This window comes from Lates calcarifer, linkage group LG12 (assembly GCF_001640805.2).
Source record: "Lates calcarifer isolate ASB-BC8 linkage group LG12, TLL_Latcal_v3, whole genome shotgun sequence".
Lineage (NCBI taxonomy): Eukaryota > Metazoa > Chordata > Actinopteri > Centropomidae > Lates > Lates calcarifer.
The window spans coordinates 23,938,183-23,957,211 of NC_066844.1; the positions used below are offsets into that span (position 1 = coordinate 23,938,183).

General features: G+C 38.4%; 1 protein-coding gene across 1 annotated transcript; it reads right to left on the minus strand.

The window, feature by feature from the left end:
- Positions 1-1,466: 1,466 nt before the first annotated feature.
- Positions 1,467-16,466, minus strand: LOC108889377 (sodium- and chloride-dependent GABA transporter 2). The gene is made up of 15 exons (XM_018685803.2): positions 16,190-16,466; positions 15,649-15,833; positions 14,928-15,062; positions 13,231-13,371; positions 12,817-12,898; positions 11,332-11,464; positions 10,779-10,913; positions 10,507-10,610; positions 9,381-9,505; positions 8,756-8,868; positions 8,499-8,636; positions 7,949-8,051; positions 6,534-6,634; positions 5,634-5,804; positions 1,467-3,033 (listed from the first exon to the last, which is right to left on the minus strand). Exons 1-15 carry the CDS (start codon positions 16,195-16,197, stop codon positions 2,884-2,886), a joined length of 1,824 nt encoding a protein of 607 aa, XP_018541319.1. The 5' UTR covers positions 16,198-16,466; the 3' UTR covers positions 1,467-2,883.
- Positions 16,467-19,029: the final 2,563 nt, after the last annotated feature.

Sequence of the window (19,029 nt, forward strand, 5' to 3'; positions counted from 1 at the left end):
GTAAGACATTCGTGAGAGAACACTCGCACGAGACATTATTATGATTGTCCAGGTGTAAAACGTGCCCTGTGTACAGTGTTGTGCATGAGCATCATCAGTAGTAAGCTGCAGCAACACTGTAGTGAATGAGTATAAAAATATAGATTTTATGAAAGAGTGAAATGTTCACTTACACAAGCAGAGTGTGATTGAACCCTCCCCATTCAACAGTGAGACACATGTCTTGTCAGGTTAGCTGAAAGTTATCAGTGACAGATTTATGGACAGTCTCTGGAAACCCTCACGTACATCAGAGCTATTAAATACCTCCATGCCGGTAAAAAAACATTATCCCATAACTCCGAATACTTGAACAGACATGAACATCACAGACGTTATACGCTCATAATAGAAAACATTCCTTCTGTTGAATGACTTCCCAGGATGGATTTTTAAAAAAAGATAGATCTCCTAATAAGGATTAAGGATTACAAAAGATGATTTCATAGTCTTACACAAACTACTTTCACAACAGCTATGACAATGAACTGCCAACTTATATCATATTTGGCTTGATGTAGTTGTTCAACTTGAAATCCAGTGACAAAGTTGCCAAAACAAGTGTCTAAGTGAACTTGTTTACACATATTTGCTCTCTATCTAATGTAATTGGAAAAGCACTGTTGTGCCTCTTCACCTTTTCTGCTCCCAGAGGATTATTTAAGACCAGTATTTTAAGGTCACAGCAGGGGACCCACCCCACACACACACACACTCTTTGAGTGCAGAGTGGCAGCTACTGTGGCTTGTTGGTTGCTAATGTGGGCTTTTCATCTCTCATACAAGAGCATTCAGTCTTTCCAGCCAAATCTCTCAGACATACTCACTCACCAGTGGTGGTAGAAGTATTCCGATCATTTACTTTGGTAAAAGTAGCAATAACACGCAATAAAAAGATATGCCTGAAGTCAGAATTTTGGACACAAACAAACAACAAAACATACTTAAAGTATTAAAAGTAAAAGTACTCATTACACTGAGCATACCCTGTCAGTGTTATATGATTAGATCATTATTATTAATGGATTCATACAATTTTTTTTCACATTTTATACATCAAAAATCTGAAAAAGTTACAAGTAAGTATAGATATTAAATAAAGGGGGACTAAAAAAAACAATATTTACCTCTGACGTGTTGTAGAATAGAAGTATAAAGTAACAGAAAATGATCTATATAGTATATAGTAAATATACTTTTCTCACCTGCCAGTTATATCATAATTTTAATTCAGTTTGTAATAGAGAAATATCATATAGTGTAAGTTCTTGCACCTTATTGTGAACATTTATAGAAAACTCCTTTTAAATTAATTTAAAATAAAATCAATTAGTCAAGGACAATACACAATAAAATAATAATTAATAAAGTTAATTTGAATATAGCGTGTATAAATACAATGTGAAATGAATTCAAAATCAATCAAATCAAGACAGTATGAAACATAATTTATTGATTTCTTAAAGCCTGAATAGAATTTGACAAAAAATGTTGGACATTCAGTAACCAGATAAAGTGCACAATTTTTTGTGATCTAATTGTGGTGGGAACAGCACTGAATATCGTAAAATAAACGTGATATGGTTACAAGATTTAAGACTTAATTTCTTGACACTAACATAACGTATGTTATGTCTGACAGTATTGTAACTTCAGCAGCTTTTAGTGAATCACCTTCACTCTCCTGTCAAAACATGTTAGACGTTGCCCAGAATTTGAAGTTAATTATCTGTCAAGGATCTTTAGAACAACAGCAAAACAGCCACGATGGGATCTAAAAGCCTGAGTCCACCACCAAAAAATGTGTGTGAGAATTTACCTGAACCATAAAAATGATTCATTTCCCAATTTTAAACTCATAAGTCTGTCACGAGCGAAGTGATGTTAACTGCTGACCGCAATAACTGACGGCTACAAGGTGTCGTTTATAGATTTAGACTTGGATTTATCCTCCTGCAACGTTCCCTGGTAGCAGACATTTGTAGTGATTCAAAGGGGAGACACTCTTAAAACCCTGCAAATTGCTTCAAACATTTTCTATTCAGAAAATAGAACTAAAAATAACAGTATCATCGGTGCTGAAGCTGTGCACAATTAATCCACTGAAACATTACTCCACATGAGAACCTGTGACTGTGAAGAGTTGAAAATAAACCAACCACCAGTCATTCAGTGAGATGTGATGAGTGTGATGAGTTGCAGCAGAGCAAACTGTGGACTGTACTTTTTTGTTTTGGTAGCAGACTCAGGCTTAGGGTCTCCACTGTACTATAACAAATGATAGTGACAATATCATTAACATCTGTAGCTAAATATATGTGACAATATAAACATATTATAAAATAGATAGCTAACAGAGCCAGATAATACAGATACAATGTATTTTTACATTTAAATCTGTCTCACATCTGGCCCTGCGTAAGGCAAACCATTTCAAACATGTGTACTGTATTTAAGCTTAATATATCACAAATAAAAGGCAATATTCTTCACTTACATCATGTAAGGGGGGTTAGATTATGTGAAAATCTGTGGTGACAGTGCATGTTAATGGGCAGTGAATATCAGGACCAGCGTCCTCATCCTCTGTGGAGGATGGTGGAACACTGATTTAACTTGATCATACTTATTAAAGGTTTGTTTTAAATGTAAATAGATTTTAAAAACTTTAAAAAACTTTCTCTATTTGCTGGTATACTCCCCGCTCACTGTGCAGGTTGCAGACCTGTTATGGTTACCCAGCAGAGTTTATTGCTTTAATTACTTAAAAATGCTTTGCTTGTAAAACCTAGAGTTCAGAATAAAAACATCACATTTAAAAGTTTATCAAAAATGCTCAGTGTCTCAAACTTGCATCTCCATCTCAGATCCACCATTTCCCTTGTATTCATTGGCAGCAGGAGTAAGAATGTTGTCTGGGTTCAGAGGGCATTGCTCGGGTTGCTTTGCCGTGTTGTGTGTCTTGTTTTCTGGGCGGCAAAGCTGCCTGAGGCTCTGTGGAAACAGAGTGGTCAATTAGTGAGTTCATAATAGCTAAAACATTTTAAGTGCAGTTCCACAGGAACACCAAACCAATTAGCAGGAATGCAGCCCAAACAATATAAAGACTTTCAGTGTTCCTCTCCTATCTGTCTAATTATTGCTATAATATATGTAACACACTTTACCACTGTTACAAATGAATGTAGCAGTAGTTTACCAAACAGGATGCAGCACTGAGGGCGGAATATTGCAATCTTGTATTTGAGCCTGATCCCCTGACTTTTCCTCCAGCGCCATAATGGAGTCCACGTTTGTGATCTTTAATCAAGATGTCCCAGAAACTACTGGATGGATTGTCTTGAGATTTGGTAGAGATATTCACACTGCCCTCAGGATGAATTGTAATAACTTTGGTCATCCCCTGCTTTTTCATTATTATTAAATGTGTTACTCAACCAGTCAAATCTGATGGTATGTCTGTGTCTGTAGCTGTCCCGGCTTGTTTGGGTAACCACGAGCATATTAAAGTTTAGAGTGATCTACAAGGAATTTGTTCTTGCACGTACATCATTGGACTGACCAACAAGCTTTAGCCAAAAGCTGAGTCTGGTTCAGCTTTTTTGCTGGATCCTCTGCATTGATACCTCTGCTGTTCCAACACAGTAGTCACACTCTCAAAAGAGAGATAATCTGCAACTATTTCTGTAACTGATTAATTGCGTTTGTTCATTTTTTTAAAGCAAAAACCTCAAATTTTTGAGCCTTGGTCAAATACAAAAAACTATTTGAAGACATCCCCCTAGGCTCTGGGAAAATTATGTTCATTTTTCATTTTTCCAACCAAAGAACTAATCAATTAAAAAAATGTTCATCAGATTAATTAGCAATGAAAACAACTGTCAGCTGCAGCCCCACTTTTTTTTAAATCAGTATTCAGTGTGCCAGTAGACATAATGGGTGGGAAAAATATAAGTCAGTATGTAACGTGCAGACACATACAGCTACAAATGTACGAAAGGCACCTACACTATAAAGACCTGGCCTCTAACCTCTCACATTTTTAAGCATCATTAATGTCACTTTGAATAACACTGTTGAGCTCTGGCATGTGCAGCTGTATCTCGTTGATCAACATGTCTGCCTGGAGGGTCTCGCTGAAACACTGCAGCACTTTTGAAAGCTTTTAAAGATTAAAAGTCTGTTACTGGACTGATGCGTGTTGTACAACAGTACTTGACTTGTACTGTTGGATAGAGTGTTTTCTACTTGAAAGACTGATGTGTTTTTTTCTGCAGTGCAAGAGTGACATGTTATCTCACCATGATTCTGATTTATAAAGACAAATACAAAGCTGATGGTTCTTAATTTGTGTATTATAAGCATATCTTGAATGAGAACAAAATTAATCTCATTAGAAATGACACACAAAGAAAAATGATACTTACCTGGATACAGGCAACATTAATTCATTATTTAAATTACTAAGAGTTATTGATTAGAATGACTGTGACAAAGGTATTAAGTTGCATCTATGTGGTGTTGAAAAGGTCTTGAAATCTTATTTCATGAACAAGCAGAAACCTGTACAGACCATAAAAGTATTCCATGGCTTAAAATGATGGTCCTGTAAAATATTTCATTTATTAGTATGGAAGGACAGCGATAACAACAACTAACTGTTAAATCATGTCATTACTGTACTGTTCGATCCTAACTCCGGGCACTTGGGAATAATAGCACAACAAAAACCGTTTGGATGTGTTCTGTTGTTAAAACGTTGTGGGACTCTGTAGCTAATTAGGTCAAACCACAGAGGTCACCACACAGTTTGATCCCCACTGTGTTCCCTTTTCACCAGAATCTGCTCTCAGACAAAGTCTACATAGAAACTGTAATGAGAATTACAGCTCTGAAACTGAATGTGTACTTGTAAATTATAGCTAATTAGAAATGAGACGCTAAGAAAACACAACAGAGCTTTCATACTAATTAGGGATAGACCGATTATCGGCCGGGTCGCCAATTTGACGCATATTGGCATCGGCCTTTAAAAAAAAAAAAAAAAAAAAAAAAAAAAAAAAATCCGATGGCCGATAAGAGATCAATTTAAACTGGGTTATTTTGGTTCTTATGCAGTCGCGCCTCTCTGTCTGCAGTCACTACTGTGTCTCCAGCATTATCCCGCCGGACATGGCGGAGAGGAGAAAAAGTTTTGCCGGGTGGAGAAACTCCGGAGAGCAGATATATGTTCCAAAGGTAAGTTAAGGCAGCAGACTCTCCCGAAATTGTAATAAACATCCCAGTCCTCTACAACTCACAACTACTAGTAACGTTACTGTGAGCCAAATAACGTTATATAAACATAAGCTTGAGCTCTGCTCGCTCACTTTAAACAAAGTTGCTTATAATATCGATATGGAAATAGTCCGTGATAGTAGAAGTATGTGTGTGTGTGAGTGAGAGAGAGAGTAAAAACCTAATGAACTCAGTTCAGTCCAGTTTTATTGCAGGAAAGTTCAGGTGAAGGCCGATACCTTTAACAAACCTTTAACATGTTGCAAATCTGAAAAGCTGTTTAATAAACATATGCTTTTTCTTTACTGAGTACATACCTGCCATGTCGTCCCTTTCATCTGAGTAACTTTAAAGATGATCCACAGAGGAACCAGGAGAACACAGAACAGTCCGAGAAACCAGCCCAAAGCGTAGGCCCAGGTCGGGTAGACGTAGGTTTTGTTGAACTTGAGAGGCTTGTACCTCACCACTGAGAAGATGAATGTACCCTGACAGCAACGAAAAGAGAACAGCGATTATTTATTTGTTGTTATAGTTTCATTGAAATCTGTTCATGAACTCTAATGAGAAATGTTGAACCTGGTTTTCGGTTTCATTGTTCAGACTCAAACTAAAAACCTTTATTATTTTGTTCTTTCCTCCCTTGTATTCTTGTCTTCTTTATCTTGTGTGTTATTTGAAGGAACAGTTTTGTTTGGTCTTGTACATCAGTTTACTTATCGTACATTAAAATCAATCCATCCTCTTTGTTTTTTTGGCTTAGAGCTTGTAGAGCTTGAAAAAAGAGTGGAGAAAGGGTAATATTTGTATAGAAAATGTCAACATATACCATGTACCATTTTCTGGCCTCATTCTCTCTCTTATTTCTTTTCTGCATCATCTCACAGCAGGGAATATTTCTTCTGTAAAAATACACCTGTATTTTCAATCTAAAAAACAAAGAGAGAGACCTCACAGACGTAGTGAGAATTCTCAGAAAACTCTTCAATTCATGTTTTTTAAAACCCTCACTTCATTCACTCACATCTCTTCCTCACCTCCAACCATTTACACTGGAAATAAGAGGCAGTGATGAAACCTAAGGACAGGAGGAGACTGACAGTAGACTGCAAACATCAATGAACTTGACGTTGGAGTGATTGTTTGTTCACTGTCTATCTAGAAATCCTTTCCATCTTATGCACAAATAAATCAAACTGCTACTTCTTTTCACTCACCATACAAACAGCAGGGGTGATGTAAAGCCAGCAATACTTCATCAGTGGCCATGGACGATAACCTATCATGTCTTCAATGTTGTCATAGAGACGGTCTGCACCTGGTAATAAAGAAGAAAGTAAAAAGCCTGTTTTAACTTCAAATTTGTATCTTAAACACACAAACAGTTTTCACTATTTTCATTGTAGACATAATTTTTTTTTTTTTAAGTTAATGAAATATCAAATATAAAGAGCAGTGTGGACTGGTTCATTCTGTATACAAGATGTGCTTTTATAACGATGAAAATGTATGAATCTTTTGTATTCATTCACATTCAAAGAGAGAGTGCCAAAGAAACCAAACACCTTTACTCAAGAGGACCTGATGTCCATCAAGCTTAAACAAGCTTAAACTGAAGTGATATAGGGGACAAAGCTGAATGTAAAAGAGAACATAGGAATTAAAGAGAGAAAAAAATTCAACCTAAGTACCACAAGAGTGAAGTACTGGGTAGAAGTGCATGCCACATTGTACAAAAAGGAATGTAAACTGGGAGAGAGGAGGTAACAAAAAACCCCCAATAACAACTAGATACAAAAACAAGCACTAAAATGAGACAATTACAAAACAACAAAAATAGATGCAAAGTGACCAAAAAAGAAGCCACACAACTACATGAATACAAAGCTACTGCAGAAACGGTTACAAAGAAATGATTAGAAGGAGATGCAAAAAGGTTACAAAGAGAGCTTAACGGACCGAGACACACATAGCAACAATGAAGAGACACAAAATGATAAGAAGGAGTTGCAAAAATATGAGAAAGAGACATACAATATCCACAGAGACACAAAGTGACAGTGAGGAAACACACAGTGACTGTAAAATATCTACAAAGAGATGTAAAGAGACCTCAAAGAGACACTCAGAGAAACAAAATGACCACAAACAGATGACGACAGATGACTAGTTATACTCTGGGTGTCCTGCCCCAGTGTAGGGCAGATGGGGATCTTTTAAACGTCTTAGACCCAGGGGTCTACCCAGGGGTACAGACGTTTTGTATGAATGTGGTGAGCACAGGTTAGGCATGAATGTGATGGCATACCTTTGCCTAAATCAACCCCCTCAGCCCAGTGCACTCTGGACAACAATTCATCACACTGCACAGCAGGTGTGAAGCAGCAGAGGGAGCTAGCCTTAAAAGGAGGGTTCTTGTTTTACATGCTGAGTCAGTTCTTACAAAGGCAGTTTCCTTTTTTTTGCTGTAGTTGAGTATTTACTCAGATGTTTCAGATTTACTGGAACAACCTGACACAAACCAACAGTTCATCTTGTGGCTCTGATCTGTGCTGCACAAAACGTGTTATATAAAACTTATGATTTGTATAAGTATACTGTTGATTAATGCAGGATAACCTTAATGACTCACCATATATCCATCCAATCGCTATCGACTGACACACTGAAAGAAGGAGAAGATTGTTGCCACTACAAACATAATGGTCGAAGAGTTGAAGGAAATACAAGCCCCCCTGCAGGAAGATAGAGCATCGGTTGTTACTGCACACAAACATAAAAACAACACACACTTATTCATATTTGATTAATAATAATTAGGATTAGGAACAAAGAAGTTGGCCATGCTACATGACAAATTGAAAGTAAATTAGTATTGGCTTGTTTTGGCCTAGATACTGTGAACTGGCCACAAACATGAAAACTTCTGGGAGATGTGGGAAATTAACATTTTAGATTGAGCTATCAGTGTACTGATTTGGTGATGCCTATGACTCTGTGTTTATGTTATGAGGAGACAGCTGACAGTAAACTAAGAGTTAACGATGAAGGGCCACTGAGGAAGGCATGCTTAACAACTGGATGCATGATTTACCACATCCAGTCTGAAATTCTTCAGAGAATTAGCAGCTCCCAATATTCGAGAGGAATTTCTTTTACAGAAAACAAACCAGACCTCTCACCTCTGTGACCAGAAGGAGGCCAAGGAAGAAGCAAACAGAGCAGAGACAAAGCAGCAGCAACTCTCGACGATAAGCTCGTCGAAACACAGTGGGAAACATGTCGGTCACTGAGGTCATCAGGCACTCCAGACTCACAAACTGCCAGAGACATAGACAAACATAAAACACATGTCACCTGCAAGTTTTAAGGATGGAAATAATTTAATAGCTGATGAATGCAAGTATACATGTATATAGTATATATTTTTTAAATGCACCTGTGTGTCTGCACCCAACAAGATGACCATGATGAAGAAGCATATAGCCCATAACTGAGGTACAGGCATCATGGCTACGGCACGTGGATAGGCAATAAAAGCCAAGCCAGGTCCTGTATGAACACACATATTCAGCCATTTAATGCCACTTCCGTAACTTCTATAATTCTATTTAGATGGAAACCTTTTAAAAAAAATCTAACATGGACACACATGAAACATTTAGCAGCTAAAAAGTCAGATAAAAGTCCAAAATCAGAGCTAAAACAGAGTGAATCTGTATCTGCTGGATGTGTAATAAACAACTGCTAACATTGTGTTCATAGCTTGTTTTTGTTGCCTCTGCATGGTACAAAAAAAGTCCAACCACCACATAGGAAGTATGGATTTAACAATTGCTTGAAAACATTACATCTTGACCATACTGACTTCAATGGCATTATTTTAAGAAGATGCATTTATTAATTGATCATGTTGTCCTTGATCATTTTTCTGAAACAAGATGGAGACACTGGCAAGACAGTCAAGCTACTGTAAAAAATCAACAATACTTAATTTTACAGGTCCTGTATTTAATAAAGTGAGTGTATAGATTGTAACACAAGTTGTGTAGTGGTGTTTTTACCAGAAGCGGCCACTTCAGATATTGGCAGTCCTTGTTCGTAAGACATGAAGCCCAAAACGGAAAAGATTGCAAACCCTGCCACAAAACTGGACCCACCATTCACCAAACAGAGAACAAATGTGTCCCTGAGGAAACAAACAAACCAAAAACACCAACTCAATTTAGTAAAACAGTGGGATTGGGTAAAAAATTACACTACAGAGAAAATTGTGAAACATAATGGAGATAAAGTCACTGATCAAGGTTTCAAAAACTATTCTATCACAGTTTTAGGTACTACATTAGGCAAGGTTGGAAACATTAAAGGTGCTAAATGTAAGTTTTTGCCATCGCTACATAGCTAACCATAGCATTAACAGCTAATAACTTACCCAGCGCCTCAGCCATCGATGTGTTTACATCGACAAAAGGTTAGAATATGCCCTCTGCAGAGGGCAGCACTACGTCTTTATGCTCTTATGTTGGACTGAGGACAGAGGACTGGACGTTAGAGTGACTATTGCAAAGTGGTATGACAAGATTGGACAGGCCGGGGCTAGGTGGTTAGCATGCTAACTTTGGTAGAGGGAAAAAAAGTGATAGATTTAATGGCAAAACAAGAGTAAACACTGCAGTTGCTTTAACGAGCAAAGGAATACATTTTGATGTTAAACAAAACATTTCCTCTAGGTTGGTAAGTAAATGGCTAATAATGCTAACATAGCGACAGAAAAAACGTACATATAGCACCTTTAAATTGGAACACCATAAAACTACAGAACCCAGGTGTCAATCCAACAATATTTTCATGTCCCAGCTTCTGAAATGTGAGGATTTGCTGCTTTTCACATCATATCTAGTCAGTTTGAATATTTTGGGTTTTGGTCATGCAATTTGAAAATGTCACCACGAAAAATTATAATATGAATATTATATATAATTCAGAAGATTTTGTAGAGGAAAAAGACTAATTGAGAAAATAATCAGCATATTATTACATAATGGAAATACTTGTTAGTTACAGCCTTAATCAAGTCATAATAATATGTTGACAACAACAAGTAAAAACAAAACTCTAAGGTTACGAGGACAGTGCATTTTACAAATGGAATTAAATATAAAAGAACAAGATGCAGAGAAAACTTACTTGTAACAATCATTGTTATATTGATTGTAACTGCCCAGAGCGGTCAAACTCCCTTGACAAATCCCAAAAGAGAAAAGAACTTGTGCACCTGCGTCCATCCAAACCTAAGCAGATGCCAAACCAGTTAAAGGACTGTAAGAATGGACACTTCTGAACAGGTATATATAGTGAAACAAAGGTATTTTATGTTTTTTTTTCTCCCACATTTGGGCCTCTGACTGAGGTGGCAGCTTGCGTTGGTATTTATGTTGAATAGCTGACTTTTTACTTACTTGGGGGTCCACCAACCTTGTCGGGTCAGGATACAGGTAGAAGGCTAAGCCGTCCATAGCTCCTGGTAAAGTGAGTCCACGAGCCAACAGAACCACCAACATCACATAGGGGAAAGTGGCTGTAAAGTAAACTACCTGCCAACACGAGACAGAGGCTGGTTTAACGCTGAACAGTTACATTACAAACAGGAGGTATATAAAAGATAAACAAATTGAATATCAAAGGAGAAATATTATTTCCTGAACCTCCCTGTCATACTGAAGCACTGTAGTATAAGGGTATTGTGGCATTGCCTGTTTAAATGTGGAAATCTTCAGGTTTCTTGAGTCTCATATGACAGTAAACATATTTGCATTCTGGACTGTTTGTCAGAGAAAGAAGACATCTAGAGATATCACTTAGGGCTTGGCATGAACATTTTTGATTATAAAGAACACACACATCTTGTATTGGTAAATAGGTCAGGACAGAAAATCTATGGGCATCATGTAAGGACCACTCATCAAACAGATACACAAAATTCAACATAATTTTCTAGAGAAATAGCCCCACCTTTCCAGTGGATCTAACTCCTTTCCAAACACAGAAGTAGCAAAGGATCCAGGCCAGCAAGAGACACAAGGCCAACTCCCACCTCAGGCTACCAACCTCCTCAATCCCCCGAGATATACCCAGTACTCGTCTCCTGAAAAGAAACGCAGAATATTACCAAAAGCATAGTTATAGTTTGAAGACAAAAACAGTGGGAACTTTGTTCAAGACTATTGTCAGTGTTTGTGAGATAATAGAGAAAGTTATTATGATTGTAAAGTGATTAATTAGTGTGACTATTAATGGTGTTAAAAATCAAATATTTTTGCCCTTGCAGAAGTAAAATTTTAGGTGAAAATGAATAACAGATATTTCTGACAGCACTTGAGTACAGAGATGCAACTTAGCACTAATTATGCCACTTAACATCAATGATGAGTACACACAGTATATTCATGTTGGTGTTTACATTCATTTTCATTTTCAGCTCAGTATATGACACAGAAAAAAAATGGGTGAATTATTTGTTTCTAGGCAGCTGGAGCATCAAACAGAGTCCATTTGTGAAACATTATTATTTCACTTAACGTCATTAAAGCCAAATTGTTTAAGGGATAAAAATCCTCCCGCAGAGCCACAGCAAAGTTGTCCCAGTGATGTGCTCTTTCACATAAACTGAAAAATGAATCAGCAAGCAGAAAAATGTATTTCATATCAACATTGCTGTTATTTTTACTGACTGAAATGGTTTAAACTCTATTCATGATGTAGTGAATATTCTACGTGTTATCTACTGAGAAATGCGGACCGTGACTCAGCAAAAGCAACGTGGGAACACTTTCACACCCTCTTTACATGTCTTTGCTGCCAAATGTATTTGTATGAACCTGCCAAATACTTTGACGGATTAAATACTTGTGACAAACGCATCAATAAAAGTATTATAAAGATTTGTATAGGGTTTGTGAGCCAAATGGCAGCCAAAATAATTTGTTGAACAGGATGGGGCAATTTGTTGGGTCTGTCATGACTGAAACAAATTTGACTCAAACAGCTCTGCAATGCTAATACAGTAAAGCGATAATGGCAACATGCTGATGTTGAACAGCAACAATCATGCTAGAGGAAAAGTCAGGGGATAATCAAAGTCACTCTGTGGACCATGACTGACACAAAACCAACTGACGGCTGCAGCGTGTTGCCTCTCATGTGTGAACAAGTAACCCCAAATTGGAGAGTACAGAGAAATACAGAGCAGGTATGGGTGAAGCAACATGGAGATGCAGCTCACCGGTGACCCAACAATACTGTGTGTTCCTGAATTCGTTCTCTGTGTAGCAGAGTTCATTAAATGTGGCTGCCAGAGACTGTCTATGCAGAAAAAAGCAGAAAGACATTGAAAGACAAACACACACAAACAACAGGGTGCAGATCCACCTTCAGTGTCAGTGCCTGCTAAAAATGTGACATTGGCTACAAAAGAAGACAGGTGTGAATTACACTTACTCCCAGAACTCTGTTGCAGGTGTTGTTGCGTTTGCTGTCCAGTTGGTGGACATATTTGTTTTATCAAATTCAACACAAGACTCTGAGAAAAAAAAAGGTGTTATTTAATTTGAAGTGTAGATAAACAAATATTTGATAACAAATAGACAGTTCTAGTTCTATAAACAAAATAATCCCAACAAATTTATACTAATTTGAGACGTGAAAAACCCTGGAATACCACAGTGTTACCCTGTTTTATCTAACTGGTTTCCTCAAGAATGCAAGCAACTTATTAGAAATTCCTATATTTCTGTATCCATTCAAATCCAAACTTAAGGGCCTTTCTCTGTTACTGCTATTATAGAGATATAAGGTTTAAAAAATGTGATGAGATGTGATGTGGCTAATTTCCATATCTGTCTGCAAGTCTACCTGTGTTCCAGGTGTTTCTGCAGCTGGCCCACGGGACTTCAGCACTGAAAGATGAGAAGAGGTAGAAGAAGGCCCATGCCTGTATAACGATGTATGACACGGCAGCATATGCAATCACCACCTGGGTAGCGTAACCAATCCCTGAGGAGACAGACAAGGTGCAGGTGATGGTAATTATCAACAATGATAGTACATCAAGACGTGTAATATCTCTGTTTTTAAAGAAAGTACTGTTGTTTTAGTTCTGACCAAGATGGTTGGTTGTTCGTGAAACCACTCAATTGACAATATCAGTGTGGACATGATTTAAGTGCTGTTGTGAGGCTGGTGGATCAGATCAGAGCAGGCGTGAATGCTCCCAGCACGCTGCATGGATCAGTGAGGTTTAAACACCAACTGAGGGTGTGGAGTTCCCTCTCATCACACACCTGCCATGACGAGGGTTAATTGACTGGTAACTTGCTTAAGGTTGTGATCTTGTTGACACATGGGAAACAGAGTGAGCTCAAAAAACATGGGTGTGTATCACTCCACAGCTGAAAATAGTCCCCAACAAATCCACTTTTTACTCCTGTTTGTATAATGTTCACTGAAAAGCACAGTGCCCAGCTGTTTGAGAAGGTTATTTAGCCTTTAAAAAACAATTATGCACATTTGTGACTTGGATTTATATCTTCAGTGGGAAGAAATAGCCTAGAGACCCAGATAGAGAAATCAGGGTCTATTCATTGGCCTTGTTGACACTTAAAAATGTTGCAATGGTGCCAGGCTTATCCTTGCACTGACTGTGTGAGCGGCAGTGTCATCTTGGCTGATATCATCCGCTCATTTATCATTCATCATTCCTGAGTCATGTATCAGGTGACACTGAGAGAGGGATTTTACTTATTTATTTTTTTTGTTGATGCAGTCGCCATCATTAAGAGACAGGATGGAGTTAAGTCTGACAAAGATAACACTAAATCTTTGCTCCAAGTTCAACACCCTGTTTGCTCATCAAATATTTTACACTGGACATTTCTATGTGGGGCTTGTAATCTTCACACATCATCTGTGAGGACCTCTCTCTATGTACAGGCAGATCCCTAAGTGAACAGCGTCAGTCAGGTTTCTCACACATGTGACAATCAGGTCTTTGAAAACACACAGGTGCTGATAGAATCAACAATCAGTGTGTTCAGTGAAGTACAGGTTTCTCGTTCTCAACCAGCCAGTTAATCTCTTAAATTTGGGACTGAAGTTCATTGTTGCTATGTTTTGTATTAAAAATGTTCTGTGAAAAATTTATCCATAAGAAGCGAATTTGATAAATACAACTAATACATTCACCATCAAATCAGGTGACGTCAAATTTAAAGTGTGCCAGTCTGAACTCAGCATGAAAAATCCAAATTAACAAGTCATTCAGTTCTGTACTGAGGCTGTTTTCCCCTCAAGAGTTGGCTCAAATTTGATTATCATTTGAATGAATAAATGATTATGGTTAACATGTGCACCCAACATTTGAATACATGTTGGTTAAATGGTAATAAAACCTAAAGCAGTGCAGACACATTTCTTATTTATCTTATTTAATTACTTATCTTATTTTTGTACACACTGGACCTAGATGCACTTGTGAAAACTCTGGAAATGAAAGGCTATCTTTACACACTGATCTACTAGTTACATAACACAGTTCTGTTTAACACACCAACCTTCAAACAGGGGGCAGAAATGCCTCCAGCAGGTGATACATCCCTGAGATGTGAACTGCCCCATGGCTGTCTCCAGGAGGAACATAGGGATACCACAAGCGAGCAGAAACAGGACATATGGAACCAGAAATGCACCTGAGAGAAAACATGGAGAGAGCGTGACAAACAAACCAAAACACTGTTCTCTTACAGCTCATCTGAGCCACATCACACATGATCATTTATGTTGATAAATCAGCCTTGGGGATAAAGAAGACACATTCAACGAGAGAGGTTGTTGATCACATGTCACAGTTTACAAAGTCAGGATTTTACAAAAAGATTGTGGTTGGAGGCTTTTTTTCTTTTTTTGGTCTTGTTTTTTGTACACAGTATTAGCCCACTGGGTTCTTATGTTACCTTCAGGAGACACAGATTCAAACCGTCTGATTTTAAAGAACCAAATCTGATGCATGAAAATATCAAACACTGATGTAATATTGCACACAACTAACAATGATGCACACAACTAACAATGGTCTCCTTTGTCCCTTGAGTTGCATTTGTAAATAACAAACAGTACCTTATCATTTAAATCTGTCAAATCTGTTAAATCTATGCGTCATGCTCATTATGTTGACATTTCATTTCAACTGCATGCAGTCACCTGACTAAAGGAGCAGTAAGTGTAAAAGCATGTTGAAGTGTGACTGTTTTTTCTAGAGTGGGAATTGCTTTTTACCTCCCCCATTTTTGTAGCACAAGTAAGGAAACCTCCAGAGGTTTCCCAGTCCAACCAGTGTTCCCGCTACAGCCAGCAGGAACTCCAACTTGCTTGCCCACTGGCCCCGGTCCAACAGCTGAGTCTTCTTCACCACTCTGTTATCCTGACAGGGCGCCTCGAGACTATTTCCTTTGAGGAATTCCCTTGACATGTTTAGAGACAGAAGCTGATTAATCACAATGAAATCTGATCTGTTTTTTTCCTTCCCCCTCCACCACATTTATAAGACAAGCGCTGTCAAACCTGTGGTGCTTTGAGTTATGCACAGAGACAAAAAAGAAAAGAAAAAGAAAAAACTTCTCAGCTGATTGTTTGGCACTGGTCATGAGCTTTGTTTATTTGTTTGATTGTTGAACACAAGCTTGCAGGATTAAGACGAATGGAAAGTTTTAAGCGGCAGGTGTTTATCAGAAAGCTGCACTTACTGGAGCACATTTCTGAATTAAAGTGATGCATTTAAGCAGCACAGAGTAAAACAAAAACACATTAAGGTACTTACCCCTCCATCACAAAGCCCCCTCCCCCAAGAGTTGCTTACATCAATGGCAAACTGATCAGTATTCCTCTCAGCTGGATGAACCACAGGATCTCTACACAAACATGTCATGAGCAGAGCCAGAGTAAGAAACAAAGTGGCTGTGGTTCCCTTTGGCTGCTCTATGACCTAATTATTGTTGGATTGGTCTGCACACCATGCTGTCTCACTTGAAAAAGTGTTTGGCTCTGATAAAGGTCCACAAGCACACCACTTCCGTGCTGTACTTTTCCACTGAGACGGGAGCAGCTTGAGTCACTGAGATTAGCACAGTTGCTAACAACTAAACCAAATCAGCTGAGCCGTCTCTGCTATGTCAGTGGCTGAAAACAGGCTTCACTTATCTGCCAATTGGGAATTTGTAGCTTTAGGTCATAAATCTTGCAAACAACACCAGGGACTATTTCTGTATACACACAGTCATGTGATGCAAACTACTTAACCTACATGTCTGGATAGATGTATTTTATGTGCTCATTTTGTCTGCACTCATGTTTACACTGTGTGACATCTCATTATTGTCAAACAGTCTCAAGAAAGTGCAGTTTAATCAGATGCATCTGCAGCTCTTACTGCTGTCTGCTGTACCGTTGTTGCTTTCTGTTTCTTTCTGTACCACTGTAGTACTACTGCTCAGTTTATTTTTAGTTTTTATGTGTTTCTGACTTCCTTCTTTTAGTTTTTACAGTCATCAACTTTATTGTACCTCTCCTGCTACTGTGCTAATGAATGCATCTATTCAACTATTTTATTTCCAAAAGATAAATAACTATATAACTAACGCAACAACACCTGCAATAACTACTACTGTATACAGATTTGCAAAACATCTTATCATATTACAAAATAAACTTTAAGCTTGTGCTACTCACCGAGTCTGATGATCAATCTGAATTAACTGAAGGAAGAGCCTCCACATTGAGTGAGAGAGTCCCGCCTCATAACTTATGCCTAATTAACAAAGCTCTCTCTTCAGTGACACCATCAGCACAAATATCATTTCTTGGCCAACGTGGCTAAACAAGGGTCTTGTTGTGGAGAAGCACAAAATCAACCAGTTCAGGTAAAACATGTCTTAGGATGTCTGCTCAACAGACATCCTAAGCGGGCAGGCCCAGCCTGAAATACAGGTTTTGTATTGATACCAGTGTCCAATTACAAGCCAAGTCCATTTTTATTTCTATAGCACCAATTCACAGCAAAAGTTATCCTGAGGCACTGTACATATATATACATACAGAGAGAGACCCAACAAATCCCACCATGAGCAAGCACTAGGCGACAGTGGCAAGGAAAAACTTTTAAGAGGCAGAAACCTCGAGCAGAACCGGACTCAGGGTGGGCAGTTGGGTTTAGACAGAGAGAGGGGGGTACAGGGGTGTGGGGTAAGAGAAAGACAACATTGCAAATACACAGTCTACAGACATAGTGGTCTAAAAATATAAGAAATAATAATAATAATAATAATAATAATAATATTGACAGAATAGTGAAACATTAATAGTAATAACACCACCACTAACACTAATAAAATTGGTTGAGCTGGATCGTGGGAGCAGCAGGAGACTCTACAGCTCCAGAAGCAGACACCTGCAGTAAGAGATAGTAGAAGAAAGAGAGAGAGAGAGAGAGAGAGAGAAGCACAGCCTGGGCAAAAGTCTGATCTAGCATGAATAGGAAGCCAATGAAGGGAGACTAAAACCAGAGTAATGTGGTAAACTTTCTTGACTTAGTTAGCATTCTAGCTGCAGCATTCTGAACCATGTGTAGACTTTTAGTGCTAGCACGTGGTAGGCCTGAAAATAAAACGTTACAATAATCAAGTCTAGAGGAAACAAAAGAACTAAAATTTCAGAATCAGCCACGGAAAGAAAAGACAGAATCCTAGCTATATTATGTAGGTGAAAAAGGCTGTATTTGTAATGTCTTTAAAGTGCTGATCAAAGGAAAGAGCAGGATCAAATGTGACACCCAGATTCTTGGCTGTCATACTTTGAGAAATCACACAGTTGTCAAGGGATATAGTTACTAGTTATAGCTTTTCACTGAGGACAAACAGACCTCTAGTTCCCTAATTTGAGAGACATTGTCAGCCTTTATAGGCACATACAGCTGGGTGTCATCAGCATAACAGTGAAAATTAATTCCATGACTGAATAATTTGGCCAAGAGGAGAACTATAAAGAGAGAAAAGCAGGGGGCCTAGAACAAAACCCTGGGGTACTCCATATTTCACATCAGAGAAGGCTGATATGGTGTTCTTACAAGAGACACACTGAGTTCTGTTCTGTGTGTCACTTTCTTTCACTTCTGGGCTCACAGAGACATAAAATGACCTCCAACACTGGAAATAGCGAATGGTACCCAATGGTCACCAGACCTCTAGTGAACTCTGCCTTTGAACTATTTTGGGTTGTAAACAGGGGTTGGTAGTTACTGTGATGAAACAGAATCTACAGCTTTCTTTATGTTCTTTGGCCTCTTGAACTCTTTGTTTAAAGTTACAATAAGTTACTTATCTACACATCCAGCAGTTACAGAGCAACATTAGCATATTTTCCTCTGTGTAGCCACCTGGTGAGCATAAGTCCAGGATTTACTCTCTCTCTGTTTTTGGTCTCTTAACAACCCCCTGAGGGAAAAACCTGGCTCTGTGGCTGCCAAATGCTGCACTGTGCTCAGCAGCTGGTGTGTGTGTGTGTGCTTGGTGTTTGGTGCTGAGCAGGTAGTGAACAGAGGCTTTTTAGAGTTTCTCTGAAAACAGCTGCCTGCTGCAGCCAAAACGGAGCAGAGCTGAAACTCGC

What these genes read in the sequence shown, in the direction of transcription:
- LOC108889377 (XM_018685803.2), bottom strand. An exon ending in CAGAAACACCTGGAACACAG is followed by an intron (nt 12,899 to 13,230) that starts GTAGACTTGCAG and finishes TTTTTTTCTCAG; the next exon opens with AGTCTTGTGTTGAATTTGAT. An exon ending in CCTGCAACAGAGTTCTGGGA is followed by an intron (nt 11,465 to 12,816) that starts GTAAGTGTAATT and finishes GTTTCTTTTCAG; the next exon opens with GAGACGAGTACTGGGTATAT.